This window comes from Erinaceus europaeus, chromosome 11, assembly GCF_950295315.1.
Source record: "Erinaceus europaeus chromosome 11, mEriEur2.1, whole genome shotgun sequence".
NCBI classification, from domain to species: domain Eukaryota; kingdom Metazoa; phylum Chordata; class Mammalia; order Eulipotyphla; family Erinaceidae; genus Erinaceus; species Erinaceus europaeus.
The window spans coordinates 94,095,684-94,110,067 of NC_080172.1; the positions used below are offsets into that span (position 1 = coordinate 94,095,684).

At 33.6% G+C, this 14,384-nt stretch overlaps 1 protein-coding gene across 3 annotated transcripts in view; it reads right to left on the bottom strand.

Moving 5' to 3' along the window:
* Nucleotides 1–614: 614 nt before the first annotated feature.
* The window catches only part of LRRIQ3 (leucine rich repeats and IQ motif containing 3), a 75,411-nt gene continuing 61,641 nt past the window's right edge, over nucleotides 615–14,384 (bottom strand). For all 3 annotated transcript variants that reach the window (XM_060202179.1, XM_060202180.1, XM_060202178.1), the window contains 3 exons: nucleotides 13,178–13,307; nucleotides 3,311–4,022; nucleotides 615–788 (listed from right to left, as the gene is read on the bottom strand). In XM_060202179.1, coding sequence (XP_060058162.1) covers nucleotides 656–788; nucleotides 3,311–4,022; nucleotides 13,178–13,307 — 975 coding nt within the window. In that variant the 3' untranslated portion in view covers nucleotides 615–655. The remainder of the gene's footprint in view (nucleotides 789–3,310; nucleotides 4,023–13,177; nucleotides 13,308–14,384) is intronic.

Here is a 14,384-nt window from a genome sequence, read left to right on the forward strand (position 1 = left end):
ATATATATATATATATACAAACACATCCAAAGCAAATATGAAAAAAGTTATGGGCTGGGGAGAAAGCAGAACAGTTACACAAAATACTTTCATGGGAGAGGCTACAAGTTCCCAGATTCAATCCCTCACACTACCATATGCCACGGCTGAGCAGTGCTCTGGTTTCTCTCTTTGTGTATCTTTCTTTCTGCATTTATCTTTCATTAATAAAGTGTTTTTATGGGGGGGAATATATATATGTAGATAGAGATAGATAGCTATAGAATCAGCCCATATAGGTGACCTTGGGAGAACTACGGACTATAGTCTCCAGTGGAGGGAATGAGACAAAGAACTCTGGTGGTGGCAATTGTATGGAATTATACCCCTACTATCTTACAATTTTGTAAAACAATATTAAATCATCAATTAAAAATATTTTTTAAAAGTCACATTGTTCAAAGATGTTTAGAGAAATGTTTACTTTAGCTTAGACTTTATAGTTTTAAAAAGAGCACAGGTTACTGACATAGTGGTGAGACCTTTTAGAAGAAAGCTCAGAAATTGTTTTCATTGAATAAACAAGAAATATAATTAAATATATGAAATAAACACACTTCAAAGTGATCATGGGATGTGATCTGACACTACTTTATTCTGCCATTGTGTTGGAATTTTAAAAATAAAATTTTCTTTTCACAATTGCAACTCTTTTTTTAGCATCTTGAAATCTTTCACAATCTTGTTGAAATGCAATCATATTAGTAACAAATTTTTCTTCACAGTGTCTTTTATATATTTCTTGAGCCCTAATATGAATAAGTAAAGGAAAATAATTAGATACTTGTATATGAAAAAGATAATAATAATATTGCTAATGATAATTATACGCCATGCCAAAATAAATATAAATAGGAAAGGGGACTCACAACATAGAATATCATTTTCAGTAATGTTTATATTGAATTAACAGTTCTAAGAACTCTATTGACTGTAACTGATAATTCTTTCAAACCTTGGTTTAGATTTCTCAAGAGGTACTTAAAGACTAGTATGCCATAGCTTGTGCAAATTTTTCTTAAGGCCTACTATTTTCCTGATTATTCTAAATCTGTCTTATATAGAGTACTTTGTTCACCTCACACCCATATATTGAAGTTCTAACCTTTAATACCTTACAGGTGACTATGGAGATAAGGCCTTTATTAGTTAATTAGGTTTAAATGGAATAGGATGGGTGTCTTTATTTATGCATGCACACAACAAAGACAGCATGGGGACACTGCAAGAAGGTTACCATCTGCAGTCAGCTCTCCCTGTAGAGTACACATGACACCAGGCACCTGGATGCATTTTTAAGATCCTGATCTTCACCTAAGATGGGGAACTTCATAAGCCGTGGAGTAGCTCTGCTTTCCTTCTCTCTCTCCATTTTTTTTTTAAATTTCTCTTTCTCTCTATAGCTCATCCTCTATCAAAATTAAAGTGGTCACTAGGAACTATGAAGTCATACAAAGTCCCAGAAATAACCCTACCAGAAAAATTAATAAATTAATAGTAATAATATTGTTAAAAATAAAGTTTTCTAACATCTGATTCTAAACTTCTTGCCTAAAGAATCATAAAAAAATAAATTTCTATTATTTAAACCATATGCTCTGTGATATTTTGTTAAGGCATTTTTAGCCAACTAGGGCAATGTAGCCAACTAATAGAGATTCTATGTTAGAAAAAGGTGAACTAGGCTACTCTGTCAAACATGCAGATGTCAAGGGTCTCAGGAAAATTCATTCATTCATTCAGAAGTTATATAATATTGGCACATATGGTTTATCAATACCCTTACACTCTAGAAACAAAGAGAAATATAATATGATCTAATTTTGAGAATCTTAAAGAGGATTAAAAACATAGTTATGTAACTTAAATAGTATAGTAAAGCAGCGAAAGCACAATGTAACAAGACATGACACAAGGTAACAAGGTAACAAGGCATGACACAAAACTAAGTAAACCATAATTTAGGAAGCAGTGAGGGGAAATAAAGACCTTAAAGTTGAAATTATTCTTTAATGTATCTTAGTAATATATGTATTAATCACTTAGAAAGTATAGAGGAAGGGCATTATTGTCCATATGTTGGTTTTTATAGCATGGAGTGCTAAAATAAAAATAGAGAGGGTATCACAGCTTGGCATACTCTGAGAAATGACAACAGCTGAATCTTTAGGGTCATGCAGAAAGAAAGGGAAAGTGTGCAGGACAAATTTGTGTATACATGAACTAAGCAGTTGGTGTCAGAAACATACCTGTTCTAATGAATAGGTAAGATATTTTAATCGACTTGTTAATTAAACATTTTATATGTACATCTAATAACTTTATATATCTTTGATATATATAATAACAATAACAATATATATCTTTGATAAACAAACATCATTCATTGTTTCTCATTTTATTGGTTTAAGTATTAAGTATAAATATATGAAATTGCTCACCTTTCCCAGAGACTATTATATAGCTTAAAGGGGCTTATACATAATCACTTTAGAAACTGTGGGTCTACATATTTTTTATCAATAAATATTGAGTAAAGGTCACTTATTTAACTTAAAGTTTAAGTGGGTTAACTGCGTACTGTATTAGACATCAAAAGGAGAAGGTAGCCTAATTACCTTACAAAGTTTTCCACATAAGTGAACCTTATTTAGACTCTTGTGCTAACTGCTAGAATTCAGATTGAAGTAAGTGCTATGGGAGCATCACCAAATTTAGTAAGATGAATATAGATAGACTGGAATAGAGCATAATGTCTAAAATGCCATTTAGAGCAGATTAGATTTGATTTTGTGGGCAATTGCAAGGCATTGATTTACTTAAGTAGGAAATTAGCTGAACTTTATTTTAAAAGAAAGTTGATGCTTATAGGCTGGAACAGATGGTTTAAAGAAAATTTAGAGAATGGGGATAAAGATCTCAACTGCAGAAAAATTGTGAGTTCTTAGATTGAGAGAGACTGAATAAAACATGAGAGGTGGAATTGAAAAGGAATGATCAATTTATGATTATATTAATGTAACATCTACTAATAACATTAATAAGCAGGCTTTGTTGGGTGTTGGTAGTATGGAGCTGAAAGAAAGTATAGTTGTTTTATTGTCTAATTATTGATAACTTAATGTGTCCTTTTTTGGTATTTGTCTTTATTCACAAATGCAGAATATAACATGCCATAGTCAAAGAACTGTTTGTTAGATCTCAACATTTAGCATGCAATAGTCACATCTAATTGACTTAAAAACTTATATATGATCTACACTGCACCTACCTAATTTTCTTCATTTGCTGGTTTAACTCCCTTTGATATTTTTCTGTTTCCCTTTGTTGCTGAACAATCCTGCTTTTCTCATTTAGGGCATCTAGATTATTCTTCAATCTGTTGATGTTAATTACTCCTTTGATCAAAAGATCTCGTTCATTACTTATGGTTTGAATTAGTAGACGATTTGCAGCCTTTTGGCTTTTTTCTTTCAAAAACAGAGCTCTCCTTTCTCTAACTTCTTCAAGGTAGGTGAATTTTTCCCGCCAATGTTGTTGCAAGCCACTTTGAATTGCTTTATTATCTTTTCTAGCTTGTTTTTGTGCAGCATATATTTTGTTATTTGAAGTTTCTTGAACAGTTGAAGCTACTCTTTCTTCAGCAGTACGTGCCGCTTTTACAGCTGCTATTTTATTTTTATGAATTTCCTCCTTCTTTAGTTCTGAGTAATGCTTGTCAATATTATATACTGCTTCCAGATTCATACCAGTTCTGTGTATCATTAAAAAGTCTCTTTTCATATTATTTTTCAACAGAAAATCTTTTCTTTTAATCATTGGCTTTTGAAAAATGTTAGAAAATTGATAGGCACCAACAGGGAAAAAACATTGTTCTTTCTTTTTCACTACATCTAAAGTGTATAAGGGTAGTTTGGACACCGATATTCTAAAACTGGTAGCCAATTCTTCATCATCAGTATCACCTTCAAAGTCCTTTTGACCTATATCAAATATCAAGAAAATATATTTCACAAGTGGTAGGTACAAGTTTTTATTTTTTGCCCTAATTGTTTGAAAGTGGTATTAATGAAGTTGATAAAAACCTGGTGTGGTGTGTGTGTGTGTGTGTGTGTGTGTGTGTGTGTGTGTGTGTGTATGTGTGCGTGTTTTACATTTATTAACTAACATTTTCACAAACTGTTGTTCTTTTTTAATCTTATTTGCTATTATAAGGAACAGAAGCCAAATGACAGACATGCTCTCATCTTTCTGTAAGCAAATTTAGAAGCCTGGAGACATGTTCATGTATCTTCTACTCTGATACAACAAAGGAGCAATCTCCCTTTTAGAAAATATCTAAATGTTCACATGTGGTTTGATCCATTATCACTGACTCATTCTGGAAGTCAAAAGAGAAAGCCAAGATAAACGTTTCTTATATATCATAGAACTAGAGAATAGTATTTCACTAAAGTTTCTGAGACTTATAAAGTTAATTTGCATTTAGAAGTCAAGCTTATATTACTGATCTCTCAAAGTTTCAAGTTAGTACATTAAATTAATTGTGGAACACTGCAGGGATAAAGGAAAAATAGAGCTTCCATTTTATACAAAACCAAAGAATGTGAGTTATGTTGCAATCACCTACAAAAATGCACCCCAGAATTGTTATGTGTACAACCTAAATGGTCTTATTGCTATAAAGGTCCAGATGGCAACTATAATGTCCATGAGATCAGACCAACTAACAGTGAATAAATTCACAAGAGATGACCAGTGCATATTTGTTGAATTGTATTCAATAAAATTGAAGTTGGGGAAAAAAAAAACCCTCTATTCAGCTTCAGATTCTTAGTGATTCACTTGTCCACTCAAGTTTGGCCATTATTTTAGTTTTTTCCTTCATCATTCTTTCAGTATTAATTCTGTCATTGTTTAGATATACCTAGCTATCTTTAGGAGATATTGAGAGTTACTCAAGCACTGCTTATAGCTGGAATGTGGAAGTGCGAGGAATAGAAACTGAGTTAACAGGCATGAGAAGCCTTTATTTTAGTGCATTGAGCTACCTCCCCACCCCATCCCACCAATATTTAAACTTGTACCAACCACTACTACTCCTACAAGCACTATCATATTGCCTCAATTCACATTTCAGGTTTTTATTTTATTTGTTATTTATTTATTTATTTGCCATGAAGGTTATCACTGAAGTTCAGTGCTGGCCCTACAAATCCAGTTCCTGGTAGCCATTTTTTCTTTCTACTTCCTCTTCTTCTACTTCTTCTTCCTCCTCCTTTTTCTCCTCCTCCTCCTCCTCTCTTCTTTGGCAGGACCGAGAGAAATTGAGAGGGAAGGGTAGGTAGAGAGGCAGAGAGAAAGCTAGATACCTGAAGGCCTGTCGCACTGCTCTTGAAGCATCCTCCCTGCAGGTGGGGAGCAGGGGCTCCAACCGGGATCCTTACATTGTGATATGTGCACTTAACCAAGTGTACCACCACTGGCCCAATCCACATTTCTTTACATTTATCATTACAGTTCCCAAGACAATTCTAGTATAAAGCTAATTTTAATAATTATCTCCCTACACTACTTCTCCTTTTCTTCACATTCTTTTTTAAAAATCGTATTAAGATCTGAATTTCACCTCTACTTTCCCATTCAATCATTTAATTCTTCCTACCAAAGATTTCCATGGTAGTAAACAGAAATAACACTTTTATTATTTTCTCATTATTTTTGAACTCTCAATTACATTTAACACTGTTCATCATTTATCCTTGAAATCGTCATAGTTAAGAAAAAACAAGAAAGCTACTTAAATAAAATGTGTCCTTAACCAGATGAGCCACCACCTGACCCCAAAACCTACTAGCTTTTTCCAAAACAGAAACCTCCAAATCTTCAACTGAAATATTCTTGCCTTTAAGTTCATGATTAATCAACAATTTGTTCTGTTTTATACCTTTTTTTTTTTCCAGCCACCAGGTTCCAGATGCTACCATGATGCCAGCCTGACTTCCCTGGGCAGGAGACTCTACCATGTGTCCTAGAGCCCCGCCTCCCCAGATCCCTGCCCCAGTAGGAAAAGAGAGAGACAAGCTGGGAGTATGGATCGACCTGCCAACACCCATGTTCAGTGGAGAAACCATTACAGAAGCCAGACCTTCCACCTTCTGCACCCCATAATGATCCTGGGTCCATACTTTAGGGATAAAGTATAGGAAAGCTATCAATGGAGGGGCTTGGATACGGAGTTCTGGGAGTGAGAATTTTACCCCTCTTATCCTATAGTCTTTTCAATATTTGCGTTTTAAAAATTAAAATTAAAAAAGAAAGCTACCTAGTATGTACATTCTAGGTAAATATTTACATTATGAAAGAAAAAATGTTTCTATAGTCTCATGGCATCCACATCCTTAGAGAAATGACTATAAAAATATCTGGAGTGTATATGCATATGCTTGTATACCTGTGAAAAATCCAAAATTATTCCCACTATCCTGGAAAAACTTAACAATGACCACTTTTAGTCTCAAAAGTTACCAAGTTTGCAAGATAAATTATCTGGTCACTTTATCTATAGCAACACTATGTATTAATAGATAAGAAATAGGAAAAGAAACAAAACTGCACAGTCTGCATTGTTTTAAGTTAAATAAAGATCTACTATAATACTCAAGATATTGACATATGATGAATGTTGCTATTGAAACTGAAATATCCCAAGACTGTAAATGTGGAAACTACATACAGTTTGTTCTTTAGTTTTTACTAAACATTTAAGTAAATTCTTGATGCATGATTGTGTGTGTGTGTGTGTGTGTGTGTGTGTGTGTGTGTGTGTGTGTGTGTGTGTGTGAAACAAATATATTTTTCTAAAAGGAATTAAGTTGTATTCAGGAGTTTTCATCATTTCTGGTGGTAGGCTTTTCACGATAAACTTGTCCTTATAAGAAATGAAAAAATGATCAATATCTCAATCTCTCCTCCTACTGACATACATTACAGATTTGGGAACCATTTTTAAAGAAACAAGTGGTTCACTACTATTCAAAATCAGTGCAGTGTTCAAATTGGATATGGAAAAATTGCTCTGTTCAGTGTAAGTGCCTAACATCCTAGCACTACAAGATGAATTTATGCAGTGACTAGGCTCTGACATCTTTGAGTTCAGATGGAACTAAGATTAAGAAGGAAACAAACAAACAAACAAAGGAATGCGATGAAAAAAGCGAGATCATCTATCATGCACTGAGTTTTTGCTGATTTATTAGACATAACTGCCTTTGAAATTATGATGACGCAGTGATTCTACTCTTCCTTTGAAATTTATCTTAGTGATAATACAATAGATTCTGATATTGATTTCCTACACTGCAACCATTAAATATACATACATTCTGTAGTATAAATATCTAAAGTTAAAATCTATATTTTGATTATCTTCTAAGGAATATGATAATTAAGACTTTTCTCCCCTACAATAGCAGGAACTGAATGTGAAGATCTAAATTTATTAACCTGATATCCAGAGGCAAAACTCTTGTTCAACCCTGAATCTATAAATCATACTAGCTCAGCTTCCACTGAAACAATGTATTGCCTCTACCTATTATCATTTTCAAACTTCCATATGACTAGAATCACTTCTGGCTAATGCTTAAGACTACAAAAGAAAAAAGAAAAGTCAATGGTTTTCTGAAATAATTTGTCCAAACATTTCAGTAAGTAACTTAAAAATTATTGGGGGTGGGAAACTGGTGTACAGTACAGTTGTCACATAGTTTCAACTTCTCATCTCCTCACGATAGGTATCTGCAAGACATTCTCTTTTCCAACCTAGGTCCTCTTCCATCATCTCCTAGGAAGCCAGTGCCTCTGTATCCCATCCATCTTCCTTTTTTTTCCAGAGTCATTTGCTTTGGTGCAATACACTATACCTAGTCCAAGTGAAACATTGTGTTTTTCCTTACTGTCTTTGCTTTTTAATTTCCACCTATGAATGAGATCATCTGGCATTCATCTTTCTCTTTCTGGTTTATCCAGTTAGCATAATACCCTCAAGGTCCGTCAAAGATATGTCAAAAGAGATGACTTAATTCCATAATACCATAACTTCCTTAAATTAAAAAATAGAGTAAAAATATCTTCATGGTGAAAAAAGTTTTTCCGAGACCAATTGGCAGCACACCAAATTAAATACACACAGGATTATGTGCAAAGACACCTCCCAAAGATCCAGGTTCAAGTGTGTCTGTTCAGGTGTCTGTCTTTCTCTCTTCCTCTCTATCTTCCCTTCCCCTCTCAATTTCTCTCTGTCCTATTTAATAAGAAATAGGAAAGAAAGTAAAATAAAACAAATAAAGGAAAAAAAATGCCCTCTAGGAGTGGTGGATTCATAGTGCCAGTACTGAGCCCCAGCAATAACCTTGGAGACAAAAAAAAAAAAGTTTTTCACATAGAAAAAAAATTTAGATTTTATTAGCTCAGCTAACAATTTTATTTTGAACTCTAAAAGTTCTCACTTCCCTGAAAATGGCAGGCGTTTGTAATTTACACAAAAGCTTTTCTCACTCTCAGATGCTGCCTTAGAATCTAACAACAGCACTATTGGCAGAGTGTGCAATTTGCCAGGGAAAATTATGAACCAATACACATTTACTGTCTTTATCCCAGATAATAAACTTTGCTTAACCTTTAATTATAGAGTACTTACAAATCTCTTCTTGAGTTTTTCTCTCTGTGTAATACACTTAAACGGTATTTTTTTAGCCTCATAATATCTATTGCACTTGACTATTCTAAAACAAAATGAAATTCTAGATCATATTACAATTAAGCCTGATATTACCTCAGATTTTCAACTGCTTTTTAAATTTAAATACCACTATTTTTCAATGTCATATATTTATGACTTTATATATATATTTATGATTTGTAGCTCACGTGTTAAATAACATATGTTTCAAATGTATAAAAATAATGGTAAACAAGATAGTTTGACATTTGGAGATATTTCACTGGGTAGGGCATATAATTTGCAATGTTTGTTGCCTAGTTTTGAGCCTTGACACCACTAAGGCAATGCTATGGCACTGAAGAATAGTTGTGGTTTTGTAAACAATCTCTCTCTATCTCTCTCTCTCTCTCTTCCTCCCTTCTACTCTCCCTATCTGAGTTAAAAGTAAGCTGAGAGAGGCAAGTCTGTATGTGTACAAAGGCCTGGATCAACCAAAGGGAGAAAAAAAAATAAAAGAGAGTACAGTATTCAGTATTGGTGAAAGAACATATAAATATATCAGTAAAACAGAACAAAGAGCCTACAAAGTGAACTCATATAAATATAGTCAACTGATCTTCAAGGAAGAAGTGAAAAATAAAATGGGGCAAAGATATTTTCAACAAGTGACATTAAGCTAGCTTAACATTTAAATGTTAAAAAAAAAAAATCAAGACATAGAATTTATAGCCTAAACACTCAACTCATTGTAAATCATAAACATAAATTCAAAAACAATACACTTAGTTCTAGGAGAAAATCTATATGACTTTGAGTTTTATTAGTTAAAAAGAAAAAAAATTCTGCTCTGAGAAAGACAATGTCAACTGGATGAGTAGATATATCACATATAGAAGAAAGTATAAAAGGCCACATGGCCCCTGTGGAGAGCAGTCATATGACCCTGCAATTCGTCTCCTGGGGATATATCCTAAGGAACCAAACATGCCTAACCAAAAAGATTTGTGTATACCTATGTTCATAGAAGCACAATTTGTAATAGCCAAAACCTGGAAGCAACCCAGGTGTCCAACAAAAGATGAGTGGCTGAGCAAGTTGTGGTATATATACACGATAGAATATTACTCAGCTATAAAAATGGTGAATTTTTCAAGATCCATCTTCAAAGGAAAATCAAAGGAAATCAAAGGAAAATTTGCAGGATCAAAGGAAAATTTGCTGCTTTTAAAATCCCAGCCACTTTTCTGGTCTTCAAGGCTTAGGTTTTACCCCTTCAAGATCTAGGGTTTTTTTTTTTTTAATTTTTATTTATAAAAAGGAAACATTGACTAACCATAGGATAAGATGGGTACAACTCCACACAATTCCCACCACCAGAACTCTGTATTCCATCCCCTCCTCTGATAGCTTTCCTATTCTTTAACCCTCTGGGAGTATGGACCCAAGGTCATTGTGGGATGCAGAAGGTGGAAGGTCTGGCTTCTGTAATTGCTTCCCCAGTGAACATGGGCATTGACAGGTTGATCCATACTTCCAGCTTCTCTTTCCCTAGTGGGGAAGGGCTCTCAGGAAGCAAAGCGCCAGTACACATTGGTGGGGTTGTCTCTCCAGGGAAGTCTGGTCGGCATCATGCTAGCATCTGGCACCTGGTGGATGAAAAGAGAGTAAACATACAAAGCCAAACAAATTGTTGACCAACCATGGACCTAAAGGCTGGAATAGTGCAGATAAAGAGTTGGGGGGTCCTCCATTTTGTAGCTAGCTAGTAGGCATATTTTAGTTATATTCCAAAGGGCCTGTGGCTATACTAGTTTTTTTTTATTTCTTCTTTTTTCCCCTGAGCCTGAAATCTGATGTGCAGGTGGATCCCAATTATTGTCTGGGGAGATGATGTCATGGCTGGAAAAAGGACCAGAGCTGTATCAGGAAAAAGAGTAGCTCCCTAATATGGGAAAGGGGTATAAATATTTTTGACTGTAAACTTTTAGTCACTATCAGGCCACCCTATCAGCTGGGTCCTATTCAGGGAGTCCTGAGATTCCCAAATAGATATGATGGGCCCATCCCTTTAATAATGTTCAAGAGAAGAAATACTTTGGACAGCTACCATCGTATGAGATCTCTTCCTTGCTAATTTGGATGTCTTGATTATTTGTATTTTTTAAATCATTAGCAAAGTTTGATACTGTTATAAGGTATTTGTATTTGTGTGAATCTAGTTTGCAATCTATACATATTAAATCAGTCCATGGATGAAAGTGAGGATGGCACATAACAATATAATCATATAACTTGTCACTCTAATTGGAATCTGTTAAAGACTGAGCATTATTCTTAATAATACACTGTAGCATCAGGTAGTTAATAATAATAACATCTTAACAACAGGCATTATTTGACTTTCCAAGACAAAGTGGAGACACACAGTCATGGTTCAGGTAGCTACCAGACCATTGTTCACTATTCACTTATCTGATAAATTTGAAATTTGGCCAATATTCAAAATATTGTCTCAATGGGAAAATATGCTCCTATGTTGGAGTTGTTATTCATAGCAATATATGATTTATAAGTTACTCTTGAAATTACATAGTATGACAAAATCATGTTATTCTGATTAAACATTAAAACTTATATATTCTTTTTGTGAGTAGTTTGCTCATCCACATTACATTTATCTACTTGAATATAAGTACTTTTTTTGTGCCCCCAGGGTTAGAACTAGAGCTGAGTGCCAGCACTAAGAATGCACTGCTTCTGGTGGCCATTTTTTTTTTTTCCAATTTACTGGATAGAGATAGAGACAGAAATTGAGAGGGGGTAAGGGAAATAGAGAGCAGGGGAGAAAGAGACACCTGCAGACCTGCTTCAATACCTATGAAGCGACACCCTGCAAGTGTCGAGCTGGGAGCTCAAAACGGGATTTGCGCTTCGTGTTATATGTGCTTAACCCTATGTGCCATCGCCGGCCCCTTGAATATTAGTACTTAAGTATAAAACTTTAAAGCTGAAATTATGGTAACAAGTGATATGAATAGCATTCCAACAGATAGAATCATTGAGCAGATACGTGTCTCAGTGCCTATGCATCCTCTACAGTGCCTATTGCAAATTGCTCAACTTATGAAGCTACAAAAATATATAAAATGTGTAACTGATGATAGAAGCACTACTTACCAGTGTAGCGTTTTTCAGGAAGCATAAGAAGTTACAAAGAACCATATGATTATTCACCTAGAAGAACATGAACCTTACCACATACAAAACCCTGTGTTCAAACCTAGGCACAAATAGCACCAGAGGAGCTCCCTCAGTGGTGAACAGGCTTCTCTCTCTCTCACTCTCTTTCTCTCTGTCTCTCTCTTTCTCTTTCTCCTCTCCTGCTCTAGTTCTTATTATAAATACTGAAAACATTTTATTTGAATGTTTCTACATATACATAAATTCATATAATATGTATATACTATTTGCTATGTATATAAATATTTCTTTTATTTCTTTATATCCATTTATGATGTGTATATTATACATACATATGTAGTTCCTACTATATTGATTATAACTATATAATACATAGAAAAAAATTTACCAAGTTCCATGCAAAATCCAATTTCATTCAGCATGACATACAAATTTCATCACTATCAACATAATGCAACTATTTGAAATGAGGAAAGTTAAAAAAGACTTTCATAAACTTACAGAACAGCTGTTAACTGCTACATGTCAATAGAGAAATACTTATTTTATTCAATTGTAAAATAAAATTCTATCAGGGAAATTATTGTAAAAGAAATACAAGTACTCATTTGATAAACATTTTATAACAATATAAAATTCTTTTCTGAAACAAAAATAATTGTGTTGAATGTTATTAAAGTAATATCTTTTGCTCTTTCTGGGCCTTCACTGCTTCTCTACTTTTTTAGAATGAAGTAAAAAGAGAATCAGGGAGAGAAAGGAAGAAACTATAGCACAGAAACATTCTCCAGTGTATTGGGGTCAGGCTCCCTTAAGGTTCACATGCATGACAAAGCAGGAACACTACCCAGGTGAGATATCTTGCCAGCACTAAGTACGTTTTTAATGAATTTTATGTTTTTATTGGATACTATTTTTTTACTCCGATACATGACAGATTTCACTAAGAAGGTTCTATGATAACATTGCCAGATAGAAGCAAAGCTATTAGCTTAACATGGTTCTTGCTAATACCTATTTCTCTTGACTTTCAACATCTACTTAAAAATAGGTTTGATATATGCATAGAATAACTTTCTAAATAGGTATATATTAGAAAATACTGAACAAGATATAGATACTTAATCTAGAAGTCTAAACTTGTATACATGAATTAATATTTATGATTCAAAATTAACATGCTAAATTTCTAATAAATTAAATATAACTAACCTTTTTGAATGAGATATTTTGAGTGTTTTAACTTTATGTCAGTATCTTTTGGGTGTAATTCATATAAAATAGAGGGGATGTGCCTTCTCTGCTTAAAAGAACAGCTTAAATCAAAAGGATAATGAATATTCTGTGAAAAGAAAATAAAGACAATAAAATGACAATTTAATTATTTACGAGTTCTCAATAAACACATATACTATATACTATCATGACTAAGTTTTATGCTAAACATTCACAAAATTCTGTGAGACACTACTAAGGAAAGATGAAGAGAACTCCATTGTGTACGATTTTGGTGATTTGTTGTATTAAAAGTTAATGATATACAATGGATATTTCTTTAATGAGATTGAATGAAAGGAAGATGATATAATACAAGAGGAGAATAATAATATGAAATAAACAAGGAGAAGCAAAATAGTGTTGACCAGAAAAAAATGAAGAAAGTTTTAGACTAAGGAAGAAAATATTACATCCTAGAACTCTAAAAGGTAGTAGGAAGAAAGAGAAATGGAATCAAAATTAGAATGCTCTAAGATCTTTACAAAGTTTGATTTAATGCTTATAACAATTGTTAGTTCTGCTCTCTGCCTTAGAAAATCTCAGAGGCAACTCTCATTCAAAGGAGTGAATTAATTTTCTTCCAGATGGCTTACCTGTTAGAGAACATGCACTAGGATCAGGATTTAAGACCCCAGCCACCATATGAGAACATCAAGATAAGGGTATGGTTCATAAGTAGTGAGACAGTGCTTTGGTATCTCTCCTCCTTTTTTCTATCTCTATCTCTCTGCCTTTCATTCTCTAAAAAAAAATTTTTAAGCCCCTCAGGAGATGCCAAATCAGACATGGACTTAGTCCCAAGGAAGCCTTGGTGGAATGGAAAAAATATACTTATCCTTAGTTTTAGTGACTAGCATCATAACCATCCAAGGAGAGGAAAGTTACAAGCGTTCTGTGCTAGAAGAAGAAGCATTCTGTGATAACTGAAAAAAAAAAATTGCAATAGAAAAACCATCATATTCTCTCACTATCTTTACCTATATACTTATTCCAATCTGCTTTATTATATAATTTAAAAGAATGAATTGAATATGTATCTTGGTATGCTATATTTATAAACTTCTTCCCAAATCACTATGCCACACAATATGGATATATTTAATTAAATATCTTTGAGCTTCTTTCTTTCTTTCTTTCTCTC